This window comes from Malaclemys terrapin, chromosome 15 (assembly GCF_027887155.1).
Source record: "Malaclemys terrapin pileata isolate rMalTer1 chromosome 15, rMalTer1.hap1, whole genome shotgun sequence".
In the NCBI taxonomy this organism is placed as follows: domain Eukaryota; kingdom Metazoa; phylum Chordata; order Testudines; family Emydidae; genus Malaclemys; species Malaclemys terrapin.
Genome location: NC_071519.1, coordinates 17479333 through 17500440, shown reverse-complemented (window position 1 = coordinate 17500440; position 21108 = coordinate 17479333). Strand labels below are relative to the sequence as shown.

General features: G+C 49.3%; 1 protein-coding gene across 2 annotated transcripts in view; it reads left to right on the top strand.

Annotated features, from left to right (window-relative positions):
• Positions 1-21108, top strand: part of SLC37A2 (solute carrier family 37 member 2) — a 58399-nt gene that overhangs the window by 15073 nt on the left and 22218 nt on the right. For both annotated transcript variants that reach the window (XM_054005783.1, XM_054005782.1), the window contains exons 2-7: positions 8453-8534; positions 9281-9368; positions 10999-11077; positions 12582-12717; positions 16432-16508; positions 18271-18437. In XM_054005783.1, the coding sequence (XP_053861758.1) occupies positions 8453-8534; positions 9281-9368; positions 10999-11077; positions 12582-12717; positions 16432-16508; positions 18271-18437 (629 nt within the window). The remainder of the gene's footprint in view (positions 1-8452; positions 8535-9280; positions 9369-10998; positions 11078-12581; positions 12718-16431; positions 16509-18270; positions 18438-21108) is intronic.

Here is a 21108-nt window from a genome sequence, read left to right as displayed (position 1 = left end):
TTGCACATTGGCTCTTATTAAACTGCAACTTATCTGTGCCTTTTTATGTACACTTCTATAGTGAAACATGTGTGGACATTAAGGCTTGTGGGAAAAATTTAAGGCTAGCGAAACAAGTGACTGTTGCCAGAAGGGCAGGGGCACAATGAGGGGAGAACGTTGGCCTATCTAACACTTGAGAAGGGGGTGGGGGTGAAACTCATGACTCCAAAATGACAGGCTGAATTTTTCCCCTGTCTCTATTGTTGAGATCTTCGGATATATAAATAATCTTTTGGTAAAGAAGGAAGATCCTGCCAAAATAACTTGTTTCCTAAACGGCTGCTCTTAAGCTTGGTCATAGAGGCCATACAGGTCATCAGATGACCTGAATTGCATGAGTCTTCGTGTGCAAGGGAACTAACTAATGAACTCGCTGAATCAGTGATAATTATAGTTTGTAAAAAATCACATGGAAAACTAGGGAGGTATTAGAAGTGTGGAGGACAGCAAACTCTGTACCGCCTTTCCAGAAAGGAAAGATCTACCAGGATCACTTAATGTTCTGTATCCCCCTAAGTCCTAACTCCTGTCCACAGTAGCGCATTTTTTTCTTAAAGAGGCTAATGGAGCCATGAACAAGAGGCATTGGGAATTTGGAAAGTACAACTCTTTCTGGACGCACTTGATTGCTTTTTTTGGTTGCTAGAACTTTGGTGAATGAGTGGGAATCCAATAGGTGAACTGCCTCTTCATCATTCACTATGAAGCCTAAAGATGAGTTTTAAAGTCCACTTTTGACTAAGTGATGATTTTTTTTTTAGAAATAACCCCAGAGTAGGTATGGATTTCTGAATGGCATTTGAGTAGAACTTGTCCACTTCCCTGCATTCTGACCCTGGGGGGAGTTCTGTAGTGTGGTAAATGTGGTGTGGTTCCAAGTATCAGGAAAATCTTCCTGACTGCCGGATGTATTGTGCTGTAGAATAGTCTCTTCAGGGAAGTGGTGAACGTCTTCTTGCTTGGGACTTGTAAAACTAGACTGTGGACAGTGCGAGTACACATGCCATAGGGAATATTTCTGCGCTGGGAGAGGGACTAGATGATCCAGCAGGTCTTCATCTCTAACTCTTGAGTGTCTGAATCACCTAATAAACAGCTGCTGGAGGAACCAGAATTCCAGCTGCTGTACTAGAACTGGGACTGTTAAATTTCCAAACTGGGCCAGGTGCAGAGAAGGGCTGCTAGGATGCTCATGGGAATGGCGAGGCTATATTAAGAGCTTGGTTTGTTTAACCTAGCAAACCACGGGCTGAGAAGGGCCATGGTTGTGTTTTGATAAATATATCAGGGGCTACACTAAGGAGGAAGAAGAGCTATTGAAGAATTTGGTACAAGAACAAATGGGAATAAACTGGCCAGAAATAAATTGAAGCTGGAAATGAGAAGGAGGTTTCTAGCCAGTTCTGGAGGAGTGCAGTTTGGGAACAGCCTCCCACTAGGAGCAGTGGGGACAAGAAACCTGACTGATTTTAAGATGGAGCTTGATCAGTTTATGAACAAGATTACATGTCAGGTTTGCCTACCATAACAGGGACTTGACCTGGTGGCCCAGGAAGTCCCTTTAGTCCCACATTGTTTTTAAAAATAATGTTGCACTAAGGCATCAGCCACTGAACCTGATCATGTTGGCTTTAAATGGCACCAGTTGGTCTGTCATTCATGTGTGATAAATACAGCCCGTGTTCCCTCTGGTCTTCTAGTCTCTACCCTAGACCCAAAGAAGAGCTCTGTCTAAGCTCAAAAGCTTGTCTCTCTTGCCAACAGAAGTTGGTCCAATAAAAGATATTGCCCTCACCCACCTTGTCTCTTTAATATCCTGGGAACAATATGGCTACAACACCACTGCAAACAATCTCTACCCAAAACAGGGCAAGAGATGGCATTTTCAAGAAAATAGAAGATTAGGGTTGGAAGAGACCTCAGGAGGTTATCTAGTCCAATCCCCTGCTCGAAGCAGGACCAACACCAACTAAATCATCCCAGCCAGGGCTTTGTCAAGCCAGGCCTTAAAAACCTCCACCACCTCCCTAAATAATCCATTCCAATGCTTCACCACCCTCCTAATGAAAAAGTTTTTCCTAATATCCAACCTAAACCTCCCCCACTGCAACTTGAGACCATTACTCCTTGTTCTGTCATCTGCCACCACTGAGAACAGCCGAGCTCCATCCTCTTTGGAACCCCCCCTTCAGGTAATTGAAGGCTGCTATCAAATTCCCCCTCACTCTTCTCTTCTGCAGACTAAATAACCCCAGTTCCCGCAGCCTCTCCTCATAAGTCATGTGTCCTAGCCCCTTAATCATTTTCGTTGCCCTCCGCTAGACTCTCTCCAATTTGTCCACGTCCCTTCTGTAGTGTGGGGGTCCAAAACTGGACGCAGTACTCCAGGTGTGGCCTCACTAGTGCTGAATAGAGGGGAATAATCACTTCCCTCAATCTGCTGGCAATGCTCCTACTAATACAGCCCAATATGCCATTGGCCTTCTTGGCAACAAGGGCACACTGCTGATTCATATCCAGCTTCTCATCCACTGTAATCCCCAGGACCTTTTCTGCAGAACTGCTGCTTAGCCAGTCGGTCCCCAGCCTGTAGCGGTGCATGGGATTCTTCCGTCCTAAGGGCAGGACTCTGCACTTGTCCTTGTTGAACCTCATCAGATTTCTTTTGGCCCAATCCTCCAATTTGTCTAGGTCACTCTGGACCCTATCCCTACCCTCCAGCGTATCTACCTCTCCCCCCAGCTTAGTGTCATAAGAACGGTTGTACTGGGTCAGACCAAAGGTCCATCAAGCCCAGTATCCTGTCCTCTGACAGTGGCCAATGGCAGGTGCCCCAAAGGAAATGCACAGACAGGTTATCATCAAGTGATCCATGCCCTGTCACCCAATCCCAGCTTCTGGCAAACAGAGGTTAGGGACACCATTCCTGCCCATCCTGGCTAATAGGTCTGTCAAAGGCTATCTTCCATGAATCCATCTAGCTCCCTTTTGAACCCCGTTATATGTATTGGCCTTCACAACACCCTCTGGCAAGGAGTTCCAGAGGTTGACCGTGCATTGCGTGAAAAAATACCTTCTTGTGTTTGTTTTAAACATGCTACCTATTAATTTCATTTGGTGGCCCCTTGTTCTTGTATTATGAGAAGGAGTAAATAACACTTCCTTATTCACTTTCTCCACACCACTCATGATTTTATAGACCTCTATCATATCCCCCCTTAGTCGCCTCTTTTCCAAGCTGAAAAGTCCTCTCCTCATACAGAAGCCGTTCTATACCCCTAATTATTTTTGTTGCCCTTTTCTGAACCTTTTCCAATTCCAATATATATTTTTTTGAGATGGGGCAACCACATCTGCACGCAGTATTCAAGGTGTGGGCATACCATGGATTTATATAGAGGCAATATGATATTTTCTGTCTTATCTATCTCTTTCTTGATGATTTGCAACATTCGGTTCGCTTTTTTGACTGCCGCTGCACATTGAGTGGATGATTTCAGAGAACTATCCAATGCCTCCAAGATCTCTTTCTTGAGTGGTAACCGCTAATTTAGACCCCATCATTGTATATGTATAGTTAGGATTATGTTTTCCAATGTGCATTACTTTGCATTTATCAACATTAAATTTCATCTGCCATTTTGTTGCCCAGTCATCCAGTTTTGTGAGATCCTTTTGTAGCTCTTCGCAGTCTGCTTGGGACTTAACTATCTTGAGTAGTTTTGTATCATCTTCAAATTTTGCCACCTCACTGTTTACCCCTTTTTCCAGATCATTTATGAATATGTTGAATAGGACTCGGCCCAATACAGATCCCTGAGAGACACCACTATTTACCTCTCTCCATTCTGAAAACTGACCATTTGTTCCTACCCTTTGTTTCCTATCTTTTAACCAGTTACCAATCCATGAGAGAACCTCCCCTCTTATCCCATGACTGCTTATTTAGCTTAAGACCCTTTGGTGAGGGACCTTGTCAGAGGCTTTATGAAAATCTAAATACACTATATCCACTGGATCTCCTTTGTCCAAATGCTTGTTGACTCCCTCAAAGAATTCTAGTAGATTGGTGAGACATGATTTCTCTTTACAAAAACCATGTTGACTATTTCCCAACAAATTATGTTAATCTATGAGTCCGACAGTTTTTTGTTCTTTACTATAGTTTCAACCAATTTGCCTGGTACTGAAGTGAGGTTTACTGGCCTGTAATTGCTGGGGTCACCTCTGGAGCCTTTTTAAAAAATAGGCGTCACATTAGCTATCCTCCCGTCATTTGGTACAGAAGCTGATTTAAATGATAGGTTACAGATGACAGTTAGTAGTCCTGCAATTTCACATTTGAGTTCCTTCAGAACTCTTGGATGAATACTATCAGGTCCTGGAGACTTATTACTGTTTAGTTTATCAATTGGTTCCAAAACTTCCTCTAATGACACCTCCATTTGGGACAGTTCCTCAGATCTGTCACCCAAAAAGAATGGCTCAGGTTTGGGAATCTCCCTCACACCCTCAACAGTGAAGACTGATGCAAAGAATTCATTTAGTTTCTCCACAATGGCATTATCATCTTTGAGTGCTCCTTTAGCATCTTGATCGTCCAGTGGCCCCACTGGTTGTTTAGCAGGCTTTCTGCTTTTGATGTATTTAAATTTTTTTTTTTTTTTTTGCTCATCTGTGAACTTGCTGAGGGTGCAATTCATCCCATCATCCAGATCATTAATAAAGATGTTGAACAAAACCGGCCCCAGGACAGACCCGTGGGGCACTCTGCTTGATACCAGCTGCCAACTAGACGTCGAGCTGTTGCTCACTATCTGTTGAGCCCGATAGCTTTCTGTCCACCTTGTAGTCCATTCATCCAATCCATAATCCTTTAACTTGCTGGCAAGAATGCTGTGGGAGACCATATCAAAAGTCGCCCTCTTCCCAAGTGGTTGGGTCTCTATCTGCATACGTAGGGAGTGGGTGCTTCTGTATCATGTCCCCCTGCCCATTAACTTGCCCTGGTGGGACCAATATTCCACCTGTGTCACACCGTGTCTTAGTAAGTGTGTCATCCAGTGATCCCATCTTTGTCCATCAAGCTCCGTGCTAAATGCATTCAATCTACAAATTCAAAGCAGGCTCTTCTAACTGCCAGCCCTGCAAATTCAACCTGGCATCCGGGAGTCAAAGTGGGTACTGATTGCTTTGTGCATTAGCTGCAATAAAGGTTCCATAGGCTGAGTTCTGCACTCAGAGACTCCTGGGCAGCCTTCTGGAGCTTGCGTAGGTGTGACGCTGGAACTCCACAAACAATTGTGTTGATGCACAAGAAGGAATAGATTTTTTTTTTTTTTGCCCCCCCCCCCCCCCCCCCCCCATTGCTCTGTGGAGCAATAGGAAGTAAAAAGCAATAAATAATTTTATTTTGTCACTCAAATCGGATTTGATTCTATTGCACCCAGGGAGCAGATATCTGAGGATAGAGGGTGCCGTTTTACATTAGGCCTTTCTGTGAACTGCATCCACACCTGGGAAAACATGCCGTGAGGTCAGGGCAAAGCTCCGGCTTGAAGTGCCAAAGTTCCATTAGTACGGACAGTCTGATTCCATTCCATTCACTCCCCAGATTCCCCTGTGTTAGGAATACTTTCTTATCTGGCAAGTATTGCGAGAAGCTTGGGTACTCGGACCAGAGCCAGACCCTCACATCCTCAGCCGTGAAGACAGATGTAAATAATTCGTTTAGTTTATCCACAATGGCCTTATTGTCCTTGAGTGCTCTTTTAGCAACTTGATCGTCCATTGGCCCCACTGATTGTTTAGCAGGCTTCTGATGTACTTAATTTTTTTTTTTTTTTTTTTTGCTATTACTTTTTGAGTCTTTGGCAAGCTGTTTTTCAAATTCTTTTTTGGCCTAATTATATTTTTACACTTCGTTGGCCAGAGTTTATGCTCCATTCTATTTTCCTCACTAGGATTTAACTTCTACTTATTAAAGGATGCCTTTTTACCTCTCTGCTCTTCATTGTTTGGCCACGGTGGCACTTTTTTGGTTCTCTTACTATGTGCACTTCCTTATAGGACATCTCTGAAAGCCAGCCTTTCCTCTCTGCCCACATAGCCAGATGCCTATCGAGGCCTCAGTGTGTCCCTCTGTGGCTGCTCCACTCCTGCTCCCCTTATGTCTGTATGTGCTGTTGGTGCTGAAATCACCACCTTGGCTTGTTGCTTGGACCCTGTCAGCCCCCTCTGCATCCCTCCGCTGCCGCCCATTTACCTATACAAGCTTCTTGCCTTCACCTTTCTTAAGGCCCTTCATCACCTAATCCCATCCTGCTTAGCTGGTCCAATAACTTAACACATCATGGATCCCCACCTTCCTTCTGGCACTGCTCCCAGGCTTCACTGCCCATCAGTTAGCTTCTCTCTTACCCACCTCTGGGCTGTTTCCCATTGTCCCGTGTGGTTGGAAGGGTGGGGGGCATCTCCCAGGTAAAATCCAAGCAGCCTCTATCCAAACCTTCTCAGGATGGTGATCAAAGGTAGGCAGGTGACAAGCTGTGACTATGCCTCTCCCCTTTCTTTCTGTACTCCCTTCCTCCCTAGCTGTATCCTCCCCCGAAATACCGCCCATCTGATGGGATGACTTGTTCACCGGGTTCTTTTGCTTGCTCGCATCCTCAATTCTGCCCCCTCCCCTTCCCTTCCCTTCTCTTGTTGTGCCTTTATGTTGTGAGCCTTCAGGGCCGAGATTGTCTTTCTTTGTTTGGGCAGCACAATGGGGCCCCGATCCTGATCGCCTTTGTGTGCTACTGAAATATAGATATTTATTTTACAAGCAAAAACCAAAGACAAACAGACAAAACCTGTTCAAAGCTATTTAGGTTACTACATCAAGCACTCAAAAGTCAGGAAACACCAGAGTTACAGTTGTCCACATAACCTTAATTTCATTCTCTTGTGCATCTGTCCTCACTGACTGAGGCAGGGTCCTGTGGGAAAAAACTAGCATGTAATCATGGAACTAAAGACTTTATCATAGTGCATGTGCACAAGGACACCAAACTAAGGTTGCTTGGGCAGCAATAAATCTTGCATTTCCTAATTTTTGGGCGCTTTTACTCTGTAACCGAAATGTTCTTTAAATGCAGTTTTTTATTTAACGTGTGTGTGTGTGTGTGTGTGTGTGTGTGTGTGGTTTTTTGTTTTAAAGTTGGAGAGGAAAAAATAAAAGCAAATGATATAGCCATGACTAGAACAGTCTCTCAAGATGAATCATGAGTGGGCTTTGAACTTTGGGCCTTCTGCAGTCCAGACTTCTATCACCTGAATTACTGGACTAGCTGGCAGCAGGAGAAGGCTGTTTTCTCTCAGAGGTGTGGACTGCTGGCTCTGGGGAGTGTAGGAGGATGGGGTACTCCTCTCTCCCCACCCCTGGAAGTTGGGGGCGCACCGGCTGAATGTGGTGTCCCCAGGGGAGGGAGAAATGGGTCCCTGGGGCCAGATGCTGAATCCAGGCAGCTCTGCTCTCTTTTCCCTCCCCTCCACACGCATGTTCCCCACCCCCACATCACCAACTGTCAACTTTTACAGCTGCTCTTGCAGCTCCCGGCCCTCTCAGCATGTCTGCTGCCACCGTGGCATTGTGAATCGGGTGTTGGCAGCCTTCCTAGATGATACCTGATGACAACACTTCCCTGAGGAGTGTAGGAAGGGGAATGGAGACTGAACGGTTTATAGCTCATGAAATGCTGAACTGAAATTTATGGGAGAAGGAAAAAGGCATTTGTGTCATGGAAGGAATTTCTACTGCTAAATATCAAAGGCTTTCTGCAAATGGGTGTGAGAACATCTCAAACAGAGTCAGAAGAATCCCTTAGAATGGGACCAGTTAAGGAATATAAATCTAGAGATTGCTGGAACTAACTCGTTCCACCTAGCATCATAGGTGGGTGGATTGACTAGAAGCCCATCTGTGTCTCTTTCACCTATGTAACTTCTATGGCCCAATCCCACCAGTATCCTGGCTCTGCAGCCCCAGGGGTGTGATGAAAGAAGTGGTGCACCAGTCAGCTGAGGGTTTCTGGAATGGGGTGGAAGCTTGTTTCAGACCCACTTAAGGTCGAGCCAGTGCCATGTTCAGGCCACGCTCCCCTGGACCTCTACATATGGGAAGTGGAGTTCTTCCAGCTTGTGGGTCAGGGTTGTGGATGGGATCCTGCCCATGTGTCCGCAGAGTCTCCTTGCTCCATGATGGTGGGGAAAGGGGTCAGGCTTGTCCCCAGCTCTTACCTGGCAGAGCAGTGACTAGCACCGACTGTGACTGCGCTATCCCTGACCCTGGTGCTAATGATACGGCTCCTCTCCATTTTAATGCCTTGTCTCGCTCACTTGTGCTGTTTCCTGTTCTTCCCCCACTCAGGTATCGGGGGCTAACGCTTGTGCTGACCTTCCTGTTTTATGCCAGTTTCCATCTCTCTCGCAAACCCATTAGCATTGTGAAGGTAAGTGCTGTACCTGGAGCGTAACACGTAGTGTGGCCCTATGCTCATGAGATGAGATTTCTGCTTCTGTAACTTAGTCCTGTTCTGGCCAGCTCCCCAACCCACTGTTAATGCATGAGTCTGATGGTATTGCAGGCCTCCGCCCCCTCCCCCACCCCCCACCCCCCCATGCTCCAGTACCTGCACCCTGCCAGTGGCCTGGTCTCACCATTACCTCCACAGCCAGCAGTGAGCACCTTGCAGCCATTGGCCTGGCGCACTAGTGTCTCATCCTAGTGCGCTTTATTAAGAGATGTTTGGGCGAGGGTCAGGAAGAAAAGTTCTCCAGATTCTCTCTTTGGGCGGCTTCTCAGATCCTCAGTCACTCTGGCAAGGCTTTTCCCTTGAGGAGGATCTGTGTCGTGTAGGTTCAAACCTTCACACAGGGTTTCACACCATTCCTGGTGCCTGAAACGTGGACAAGCAGCATCAGGGAGACTTCAGTCAAGGTATCCTAGGTACCAAGGGTGCTTAAAAGGCACTAGCTGGTGGGGGCGGGGTAGCCAGAGGGCATGGAGAAGCAGAGAGCACATGGGGGTGGGGGGATGTCTGGGAGGTGCTGGGTTGGGGACAGGCTGTGGGGTGGGCAGTGTGAGTGTGTGCAGGAGGGAAACAAGAAGCGGGAGCTGCCTCTTGGTCTTGTGTGAAGATGCCTTTTGAAGGAGACCTGGACTCTTCAGCCTTTTCTTTCCTTGTTTGGTCCACAGAGCGAGCTGCACACCAACTGCACTTCTCCAGGAATGATTCCCCCCAATGGCACCAACAGCACCACGTGGTGTGACTGGGCTCCCTTTGGTAAGAGCTTCCTGACTGAGTGCCGTGGGCCTCCCACCCAGCTCCTCTGGACGGCTGCGCTCTGAGCTGCAAAGAGCGCAGGCGAGCACAGCTCCCTTCCCTCGTGTGCTGGGGGCGGTCAGGACAGCTTCACCTCTGAGCTCAGTGCCCAGGTAGCTGCAAGTCACTTGGTCCAAGGTCTCCAGGAAGGTGTTTGGGTGGGAGGCTCTACTGGCTGGGCAGAAATTACAGAGACTGCTCAGACTGCCTGGCTGGGAGCCGTCACTATCTGCCCCTAGCCTGTCCATGTCCCTCTGCCACACTCCCCATGCTGCTGCTGCCACCCTGGCTTTGTCGAAGTGCTGCTTGGGTAGCCCTTGGGGCCAGCAATTTCCAGTGCCTCTGCATTGCCTGTTGGGGCCCCAGCCCCTTCTCCAAGAGCAAACCATGACTGAGCCTGTGTGCCTCCGCCCTAGACTGTGACCCCAGGAAGTCCGATCAAATATTAAGAATTGGCAGTGCTCTGGCAAATAGACTCGTAACGTGATTAATGACCTTCCTCAGGAGCCTTAATGTGTTTACAACGTACTTATGAGTCTCATTAGCACGTTAGCTGAGGGTCGGGTTCCCGGAGCACCTGGGTTTGGCAGTTGCTAATCAGAGCCAATTGGAGGCCATTAACCAGCTGAGCAGTGCCCAGTGTGCTTTTGCCTCATGTCCCCGGTACAAAGGGCAGGTGCCTAGTGGAAAACAGGCATGTAACAGAAGCCGCCAGAGCTGGCACCATAGTGGGGTGTCCTGGCATTCAGAGAAGGTGTCGTTTCTGAAAGCAGTGCGGCTTAGCACGGCCTAGAACCATGCTCCTCGACCTTTTCAGGCTGGCACCCCTTACTCAAAGTAACGTTTTTGAAGCTCTTACATTTACTGTAAAAGAGTGTGAAAAGCATCGCCATGCGTACAGCACCACGCCAATGGAATGGAGTGGTCGGTGCATGCTGAGAGGTTGACCGAGAACACTTCCCCTTGAAGGGTCAGGAGGTGTGGGAGAGAGAGCCTCTGTGCTTTAGACTGCAAGAACATAGTCAATGCCTCATTCATTTCCTCTCACATTGGTTGAGAATCACTGGCCTGGAGGAATGAGCTCAGGAGACAAAGTCCCAAGTTTGAATCCCGGTTCTGCTGCATTGTCCCATCCCCTCTTCGTACCTTCAGTCCCCTTTGGTAGATGGGGATAATTATACTTTGTTTTGGGGAGTGTGGGGTGAAGAGCAGTGAGGTAATGTTTAAATACACAAGGTTCTGCTCTACTCTTAAAAATCTGATCCCTGAAGCAGTGAGTGAGGCACTCGGCAATTCAGCTCTGAGGGTCTCTGAGCCTTGCTGGGAGCACAAAGCGGTAACCTGCATTGGGGCGGGAGTGGGAGAGAGCAATATCCCCTGTGGATGTGAATGAGATGCAGGGCTTCTCTAAAATATATAGGCTTAAACCCTGAAAATATAGCTAGCAGCAAGCCCACCTTCCAGGTCTCGAAGCATCCCCGCGGTGCTGAGGTGGGGAGAGTGGGCAGAGACTGCAGTTGGGAGTCTTGCTATTCCAGCCTGTTGCAGGCAGAAACCAGCATGTTAAAGAGCATTGTCACCTGTTTTCCAGATCAGGCTAACTACAAAGAGCTCTTTGGTGCCCTGGACAATGCCTTCTTGGTTGCCTATGCCATTGGAATGTTTATCAGGTATGGACTTCCGAGCACCACCAGCATGTGGGGAGGAGACGGTTACATCTCAGATCCTCCCCCAGATGCCTCACTGTGATCACCTCCATTCCACAGACCCCATGAGAGCTTTCCAACTGCATAGCTGCCAACAGGTGTACTGGCTCTTGCGTCGGGGTGGTATCTTTCCCTGGCTCAATGATGGTGTCTTGGACAAAAGCTGGGCCAGACAGTCTGATTCTGGCTTCCTACATGTCCCTGGTAGCCTCAAAAGCACAGGACATGTAGCATAGCCAATGTTGCTACCTTGCACCCCAGAAGTGGCTGCATTTCAGTGATGCATGAAGCTGATGTAAACCATTCTGGAATGTGTTGGGTGAATGGTGCTGTATGATGCCAATGACGGATTGTTAAGAAGTGGAACGTCCCTTAGGGAGCTAGACCCTGGCAGAAAGCTGCAGCACCAGTGCTCTTTGGTCACGTCTCTTGTCCAGCAAGATGAAGGGGAGACAAACTTTGAACTGGCCTCCCGGCACTGAGAATAAATTGATCCCCATTTCTCTTGCCTGCTTCAGCCCAGTGATTCCAAGCGCCCTAGCTGACTGGTCTGTACAGACCCTTCCCTTTCCCTTAGACTCTGGCTTTCGCTGCCAGTGGAATCGGTGTAGCCCTAGCTTGGAATTTCAGCCACCTTGTTCTGTTCCTAGAATGCAGACTTTTCCCTCTATTGGAGCTTGCTGTTGGGTTATGATGATGATTTTGGGTGGCGTTTGCCCTTCCCCTACCCCGGAAAATAACCCTGTGGGGATAAGAAATGACTTGCGCTCCAGCTTGGTAAATAACATTCATCACAGGTGCTACAGGCTGTGGACTCTTTAGCAGGTTTCTTATCAGTTTGCTGTTTGTGACGGCAGCTTCAGGGGTTTGTATCTGAAATGTGTCCAGCCTGTTTGAGAGGTCAGGTTGGTATCTGGGCTGAGTGGGATGGCGGGGTGGTCTCCGGTCTGGGTGCAGGTGGGAGGAGACCACATACTAGGTCTGTCCTGGGGACGCTGCATTGGGTTGGTGACGTACGGCACCTGGCCTCAGCCAGCACAGCACATAAATGATAACTTGGCCCAATGCCTGTGAGATATGACATCAGCGCTGGCCAGCACTCCACACCGAGACAACCAGAGCCATTGAGAGGGGAGGGGGACTCGAAGAGTTGAACATTAGGAAGGTGCCATGGCGAAGAGATAGAAGGCCGCATCTAAGGCTCATTCTGCTCGGGGGTGAGAGGATCAGGGTGGCATTTTGGGTTTGGTTCTGGGTTTTGTTCCTGCTTGGGAGGAAAGTAGCTCTGTGTCTCTGGAGTTCAGGCAGCCCCCTCAGCCTCGCTGCATGCAGAGATGGGCCTCGCATTTCACAGAGCTGGGAAGGCTGTAGCCTTCCATAAGCATGTCCCAGCCCTTGTGTAAAGCATTGCTGAGCTGGCAAGGTGCATGTGGGTGGCTGTTAATGCTCCTTCCCCTCCTCTGTGCAGCGGCATCTTTGGTGAGCGCCTCCCACTGCGCTATTACCTGTCGGGAGGGATGGTGCTGAGTGGACTGTTCACTTCCTTGTTTGGCCTGGCCTACTTCTGGGAAATCCACGTTCTCTGGTACTACATCCTCATCCAGGTAAGGAGTCCCTGGCCTTCACCTACCATCTGTTCTGAAATGCTTAACTGACCACAACGTTGGGTGCAATCTATTGGCTGGATTTTCACTCTGTGGAAATCCCTTGTGCAGAGCAGGGAGTTCAATACCTCTGAAGAGTCTGCATGCAATCAGCAAGCCAAGAGTTTCTTTGGAACACCTCTGCAGGTACATGGTGCTTCTCAGCCACTTGGAATCTGTAAACCATATCGGACTTCCTGCTAAAAGCTATGTGCTAACTCAGCCACAAGTGATGGGGCTCAGTGCAGGAGTTACTGGAGGGAAGCTCTGGCCTGCCTTGTGTAAGAGGGCAGAATAGTTTATCGTAATGGCCTGAAATCTGTGCATCAGCAAAGCTGTAATTAAATGTCCTGGTTTGATGGGAGCGGCCTAATGTGTGATCATTAAAAAAGGCTGAGTTTCCCGAGGGGAATCCTCCGCATCCTTTGGAGTAAAGGCTATTGTGTGAGTTTCTCAGTAACTTCGGGAGTTTCTCTTTGTCCTGCCTGATGGGTTCTTTTCAGTACATGCTTCTGCAGCCTTTGGTGTGATCACAGAATCATAGGACTGGTAGGGACCTCGAGAGATCATCTAGTCCAGTCCCCTGCACTTGTGGCAGGGCTAAGTATAATCTAAACCATTCCTGACGGGCGTTTGTCTAACCTGCTCTCAAACCAGCTTGGGGTTCAGTTCCTCTGACCAGCCCAGAGAGCCAGGAATGCCAAGCCAAACCATAAACCTGTTCTGTTTCTCTTCCCTCCCTTCCACCCAATATGAAAGAACAAGCAAGGTAACAGATACTCTTGGCATGGCCAGGCATCCGCCTAAGCGTGCAGAAACTTTCCATGGTGACCTGAGTCGGTGTGACGTCTGCAGTGGATTCTCCAGGAGCTCTCTCTAATGTGATTGTTCCAAAGTGCTAGCAAGAACAGGGCACTTCCTAGGACACGTTAAGAAATGGGAGGCTTGAAATGCTCCCAAACTTACAGCAGCCAGGCTGGAGCAGAATGACCAGTATGGAAAAACTAGCAAGTGACTAGAGCTGGCAGACTGTGTTACCTGAGGGAGACCCAGGCTACAGAGCAGTGCAAGGCTGCGTCTCCTTCAGGATCAGAGAGATGTTCATCTCCTCCACTCTGATTTCATCCAGAGTAGGCCGCACAGATATTCTCTGCAAGCTGATAGGGCCTGGAGGAAAAAAGTGTTGTCCCTATTCTTCAGATTCCCTCCTCACACCCTCTTGCTATGAACCACTGGAAGAAACCAAAAGCTAAAGAACTCTGTTCAGAAGAACGTTGGTATTTCAGGCACTTCATCTGGGGTCCAGATGGTGCACCCCAGACCCCTCTGTGCCAAGTACTCTCATTCCTGCTCAGGTAGGAACAGGAAATGGACGGGCCTATTAACAGAAAACAACCTGTAAAAGTTCCCTAGATGTGCTAGGTTACAGGAGTGTCGGGAAATCTCCCTGACCCATTGGCCCTGTCTATTGCCAATGGAGAGCAAGTAGCAGGAAATATGGCTATTTCTGAACATTGATGTCCCAGATGCAGCCCTGCAAATCTCTGCTTCACCAGACAGCCTGTACCAGAGGCAATTGGCACAAGTGCTGATGAAATGTAACCTACTGGCAACAGCCACGTTTCCTGAACCTGTAATTGCAGGCTCCTGTTCCAGTTTCCTGCTCCAGTTTCTCTGATAAGAAATATGCCGTCAAACCTGCCACTTTGACGTGGGGTGCAGCAAAACTTGACTCCCAAAAATATCCCAGCTGCGGACTGCGGCGCCGTCCCTCACAATGGAAAAACCGTGACTTCCAGGGCTGCGGTGAAGCTGCTCAGATTGCCGCAAAACTGCTGCTGCTGGCAGGGATTCTGTTCTCTCAAGCAAGGCCAGGGAAGCATTTCACAATGAGCTGGCTATTGGCGGGGCCCTGGGTGGGGCCCTGGCTGTTACTGCCTATTAAAGGATGAATTCCCAACCAGCAGTGCAGATCTTTAATTGCAGCTTTGGAATCCAGAGGGCAGCTGCCTGGGCTAAAGGCCTCATTTGTGTACTGCTCACGTTTTGTGTTTTTGACATGCCAGTGCTTCCTAAGTGGATGTTTAGGCTGGGGCAGACGGGCTGGGTCGTGGGTCAGGATTTTGCGCTTCAAACGTAGGCCTCCTTCTAAGTGCAGAGACCCCTCCCCCCTCCCAACCATCTCCTATTCCCAGTGCTTTCAGATACCTATTTTCATGTCTCAGGGTGGTTCTGGCTTTATTTACAGGAGTGACTGGGATGCTGAGCATGACTTGATGCACCTTCTACACTTTAACGAGCTTAGCCTCACAGCCTCCCTGTGAAGCGGGTCAGGTTTATTAACCCCATTTTACCAATGGAAAATGAGGGAGCAGAGAGAAGTGGCTTGTCCAAGGTTACACAGCGAGTTAGTGGCAGACTGAGAACCTTCTCAGTAATCTCGTGCCTTAGATCCAAGGCTCTCCTCACTCCCTAGGTGGGGAGGGCAGTTGGAAAACGCTGTGGTATTGAAATAGGGCAACTTAAATGGAAAGTTCTGCTGCTGGAATGACTTTCAGACAGAAATATCACCGAACGCCTGAGAAAGCATTGCTAGGCACTGCAGGGATTCCCAGCCTTCAGGTGGGGTACATTACGTTCCTGATGCATGTAAAATGGTCCAGCAGGGAAAACTTACCAGCTACTCACTGAAAAGTGTGGGTGCTTTCAGCATCCCAGACATACTGGAGCAGTCAGCCCTGGGCACAAGGGAGGCGATATTGGGCTGATCTTGAAGCCAGGGATTAGGAGTTCTAATCCCAGCTCTCTCTTTGACTCGCTGCATGACCTTGGGCAAGTGACAAGCTCCCTGCTTCTGCACACCTCCAGCCTACTGCATGGGGTGAGGGGTTCTGAGGATTAAGGCCACAATTTTCAAAAGCAGGAACCTAAAGTTAGTCTGCCAAATCTGTATTTGGGTTCTGGAATAAATGTCCTGGCTTGTCAGAAGTGCTGAATTACCAGGAGGCTGTTGGGTGCTCAGCATGTTTGAAAATCAGCCACTTTGTTTAGGAGTCAAAATATGTACTTGGGATCTGAACTTCAGGCTTCTGGTTTTGGCCTGACCATTTTGGAATCCGGGACTGGTGTTTTCCAAAGAGCACTGCAGTGTTTCTCTTCAGTGAAGGAAACAGCCTCTTCCACTACAAGCAGAGCTCCATGGAGACAACAGGAGCTAGTGGATGTCATGTCCCTGTGCAGTGAATGCCTGCAACTCCATCCAGATGGAGGCCTACTTCCTATGGTAGCTCCATGAATGTCCTTGTAGCGCTTCTGAAACCTGCCCTGCATAGTTCCCTTTACTGGATGGGTGAAAGTGTACCTGCACCACTCATTGGCCTTCCCTGCCACTGCATGGAGAGGGTGGAATTGGCATGCCTTTAACTTGGGCACCACAGACAGAGTTTCTCCTTCTTTGGTGGGGAAGCTGGCTGGGGTGAATGGCCTGAGCATGGTCAGGGTGTAAGGCACTACTTTCTTTCTGATTCGGGTGGTGGATATGTGTGGTGGGCTAATGAGAACACCTCTGTCCTAGAGGAGGACTGAACTTTCCAGGGACGGGGGCAGGGGATAGCACAGTCTGACATTGTGACTCTGTTGCATGGCATCTTGACACACCTGCTCTCTCCCCACTAGATCTGCAATGGTTTGGTGCAGACGACTGGCTGGCCATCCGTGGTGACGTGCGTTGGGAACTGGTTCGGAAAGGGGAAGTGAGTCTGTTTCTTCATCTCTTAAGCTTTTTGTTGTGGCTTCTCTCAAGTGTTTGTTGCTTAATCCCATCCCCTGAGGAAGTGCCTGATTCACACCCTGCCAGTGGCAGGAAACGACACCCAGCACAGAAACCTGTGCACTAACTTTGGTTTATGGTCATGGTGGCGCTGTCGAGGCCTGGCCTGAAACTCACACAAGGTCCTACAATACAGCTTTTTTGTGTGGCAGGGGAGACCCTAAAATGCTGAGGCTTCCCAGCGAGGATGGTAGCACCATTAAAGAGGCAGCTACCCTGAGCCATTTGCCAATGTAAGCTCTGTGCACACTGCATATCTCCCTGTGTTCCTTCCACTCTGCATAGCTGCCTGTCAGTGCTTTGGGGCAGTGATTCCTGAGGTGTTCCAGCACTCAGGGCCTGTCTTGGTAAGTCATCGGTGCTGAGAAGAATGTTTGTTTACCCACCTTGTTTTATATGTCAGCAACTAGTGATCATATGTGTTGCACCTGCTGGGCCCTCTGTCATGATCAGATGGGGTGATGAGCACACACTTCGCAAACTGGTCACGCAAGAGCCCATCTCTGCCATTGCTCCCCATGGAGCCAGCCCCCCACTTGTCCTCACTGGCCATAACTTTGGGTTTGGAGAATTTTCTTCCTTCCCTGTTTCTGTGGCTGTAAATCGGCATATTCCCCTCCCTCCCCCCTGCTTGTGTTCACTGCTGCTAGGAGCCCCTCTGCTGCAGTCCTCATCCAGGCCTTCATTTCCTCTCCCTTAACTGCTGCAGCTCCCTTCCTTAGCATGCCCGTTTCCAGCCTCTGCAGAATGCAACATCCCCTTCTGCGCATACGGAGCAGGAGCCCATCCTTAAACGCTTACTCATTCGTGTGGGAGCCAGTTCTGTGGTATCCCTCCTTGTTTTTAAAACTCCATGGACTCAAAGCAGCCCAGCTCTCCTCTGATCATGGGCCTCTTACATTGCTTCACAGTCACACCATTGTTCATGCTTCTCCTTTGCTGATACTGCCTCCTGTAGCAGCCTTCCTGGATCTTTGCCTCTCTCTGATTTTACAGCTGAAAGTCCGTAGCTGTGACCGTCTCTTCTGGCTTGTGCATGTCCCCTAGTTTGGGCTTTTCCTGGATTACTGCTTTAACTGTATCTCTGTTGCTAAGCTCTGATGTGTTTGGGCCCTCGCGGTATATAGGAATGGTGCTACCCAGAGGGAAATTGCTGGTTACGAACCATTGGCCCATTATTGTCCATTTCAAGCAATAGTGGGAGCTGCACACAGTCACACACTGCCCTTACCTTGGAAAAACATGAGCAAGGCTCAGTCCCCAAATTTGTGGGCCCTTCCTCCTAGGGAGGAGGATATACAGCAACGGTGTTCTCATGTTCCCTCTTGGGTTCGGTTGGCCCAGTCTTTGGTGCAGGGTACTTCTTCCTGGACTCTGCCATGTTCATGCCCACTGGCCAAATCCCCTTTGCTTCCCCCCCCCCCAAATTGGCATTGCTGATTGGAACAGGAGAGAATGTGCCCTGGTCCCTGCACGCCCATTTGCCCACATCAGCTGAGCTGGGAATCCTGTTGAGCCTTTCTTAGCTGCTGCGGTATAGGGCCTGGGTGTGGAGGAAATGGCAGGACATTGAGGGCCTGCAGGGAAGCGTCTCATATCCACTAGAGTCTATCCCAATAAATGGTCCTAACTAGCAAGCACTGCAGAAATGCTGTACTAATGGTTTCTCTCTTATCCTTCACCAGGAGAGGGCTGATCATGGGCATCTGGAATTCCCATACCTCGGTAGGAAACATCCTGGGCTCCCTGATCGCTGGAGTGTGGGTTTCGTCAACCTGGGGCCTGTCTTTCATCGTGCCTGGGATCATCATTGCAGTCATGGGAATTGTCTGCTTCTTGTTCCTCGTTGAATGTGAGTGTGAGCTGGGCCTAGATGCTTCATCACAAGCTCCTGCTGGAAGACTAGCGGTGCGGCAGCATTCTGCTGGCCTGGGGGTGGGGAAGTTGGATACAGAACATGGCAGAGAGGGAGGCAGCTTCCCAGTAGCCTCTGCAGGGAGAACAGTACCAGGTGCAGCATTGCTGACCCCATGCCAGCCCTCCATAGTGTCGAGGAGAGAACTGGCTGTATTCAATATTTAGGGCTGGCATCTAAAGCCCTTCAGCTCTAGGACACTGGCGTAGCTGGTGAATGGCGCTGAAACCTCCCTTCAGTATTGGCTTGACCTCTGGCAGGGCGCTGTCCCCTTTGGGCTGGTGTCTGAGAACCCTCCAGCGAGCAGGTTCCCTGGCAGGAGCATTGGTGGAAATGGTAGATGGAACCAGTTGGTGCTGGAGCATATCCATGGGCTATGGATTCAGGCTATCAGAGTACTCTTCCCCAAAGCTGCTAGTCTCATGGGTGTGTTTGAGATCAGTGTTAATCCGAGCTAGCTGGCAGAGCTCGAACTGTGAAGAGCAGACTCTTGATGGACCAAAAACTGATTATTCTACAATATCTCGTTGAGCTGGTGAATTCTGAGTGAGGATAACCTGGGCACAGGCAATCTATGGAAAGAGCCAAGACTTGTTACTGAGCTAAAGACCCTGGTTCCAAAGTCCTTATCTGATGGCTGTACAAAGCCTGTGTGGAAACAGTAGGTGGTGTCAGAGCGGTTCTCATGCACAGAAGTCAGTGTTATCTCTTGACTTTCGAGCTTGAAAGGCTTGTCTACCTTTTGGGGATCCATATGGGACTGTCCTCTGTAGTACAGGGCTGCGTGGCCATGTGTAGACTCTCTGGGGAAACACTAGAAAATGATGGGCCGATAATAAGAATGAAAACCGTGGAAAGGGGTTTGGCTCTCCAGGGAACATGAGGTCCTAGAAGAGCCATGCCCGAGGGGAGTGACTGCAAAATCTCTTATCCCTCGTAGCATGTGCACCTCAGGCCCTGGCAGTCTCTCTCCCGGGTGGCACACGCTGGTGAGCTGCTGAGCGTCTTTCCAACTGGCCCGCAGAGCAGTAAATCGGCAGCATGGGAGCTAGCCATAGGGAAAGCTGCACTCAGTTGGGGCCCACTTCCAAACTTAGCAAGTCGCAGCTGCTGTGTGGGGCTTTTGCAGCTGTGTGAATCCAGGAAGCTGTCTGCTGTAGGGCTGAACTCTTACAATGGAAGGAGTGCAAAGGAGCGTCTTGACATCCAGAGAAGTGAAGCAGGGACAGCAGTGAGGAGAGGGCAGTTCCTGGGAGCTCATATGCCCCGTTGCAGCCACAAAGATCTCTGCTGGAGGCATGGTACCTTACAGTGTGGACCACTTTCAAAGCTCTTTGGGGTACAATGGGGGTCACCTGAGGGAAAAGCCTCCCAGTCAGATTCCATGAGAATCCTCACGCGGTGCACTGCTGTGATTGCTACCCACTGATGTATGGGGACCTCAAAGCTAAAGGGAATGTTGGGCCAGGCCCTGACTTACAAAGGGATTGAGGCACCTAAAGATGCAGAGAGGTGCCTAGTGGGATGTACAAAAGTGTCCAAGTTAGGCACCTGTGGAACTCAGGGGATGTTGTGAAGGTCAAAAGTATCACTGGGTTCAAAGAAGAATTAACTAAATTCATGGAGGATACGTCCATCAACAGCTGTTAGCCAAGAGGGGCAGGGAGGCAACCCCATGCTCTAGATGTCTCTAGCATGTGACTGCCATAAGCGGGGACTGTATGACGGGGATGGGTCACTCGATAAATTGCCCTGTTCTGTTTACTCCCTCTGAAGCACCTGGCGTTGGCCACTGTTGGAAGACAGGACACTGGGCTAGATGGACCTTTCGTCTGACCCAGTCTGGCCATTCTTATGTTCTTAGGTTCCTCTCTGCATCTTTAGGTGCCTAGATACCTTGTCAATCTGACCCTTTGTGTCTCTTGCCCCACGGGGCTCAGACAGCTCAGAGCACCTTTAAACTTCAGACTAGGAGCTCTTTGAATGGAAACAACAAATAGCTATTGCCATCTAGTGGCACGTGATGATACAACTGCTTCCCTATCCCGGCCACGCTATTGCTCTGCATGGCTGACCTGAACTGTGTCCGCTAAGTTTTTACCGCCAGTGCTCTGGTCTCTGCGCTCCCCTAGAGGTGTATTGATCTGCTGCCCACCAGGCATGCTCCCCATAAAAGCCGAGGCCCTCTCCCACCCATCTGTGCAGCTGGAAAATGGAGGGGAAATGAGCCCCTTGGGAACACTTAGGGTCTTCCAGTTCACTTCACTTTAGGAAATAGTCACTGGTCTCTAAAGTCGTCACCTTTACTGTGAGCTGCAGCCGAGCCTTGGCTTTGCCGTCACTGCTGAATCTTGGACCTGCTTTTCAGATTGCCATAACTGGGGCCTTTTATTCTTCAGGTCTTGTAGCATGAAATGTTGGGGCACACCGCACAAGGGTTTGCACTCTCTTTTTCCTAGTTGGGGGACTCCTGAGTTAGTGCACAGGAAAGCTCTTGTCCTGTGGGGTGGCCTGCACACATGCTACAGACTAGGGACTGCTGGATTAGCTTCCCACACTGGCTGTTGTACGTGTGCTGAGGTAACGGGAGGATGCAATGGGGTGTGTG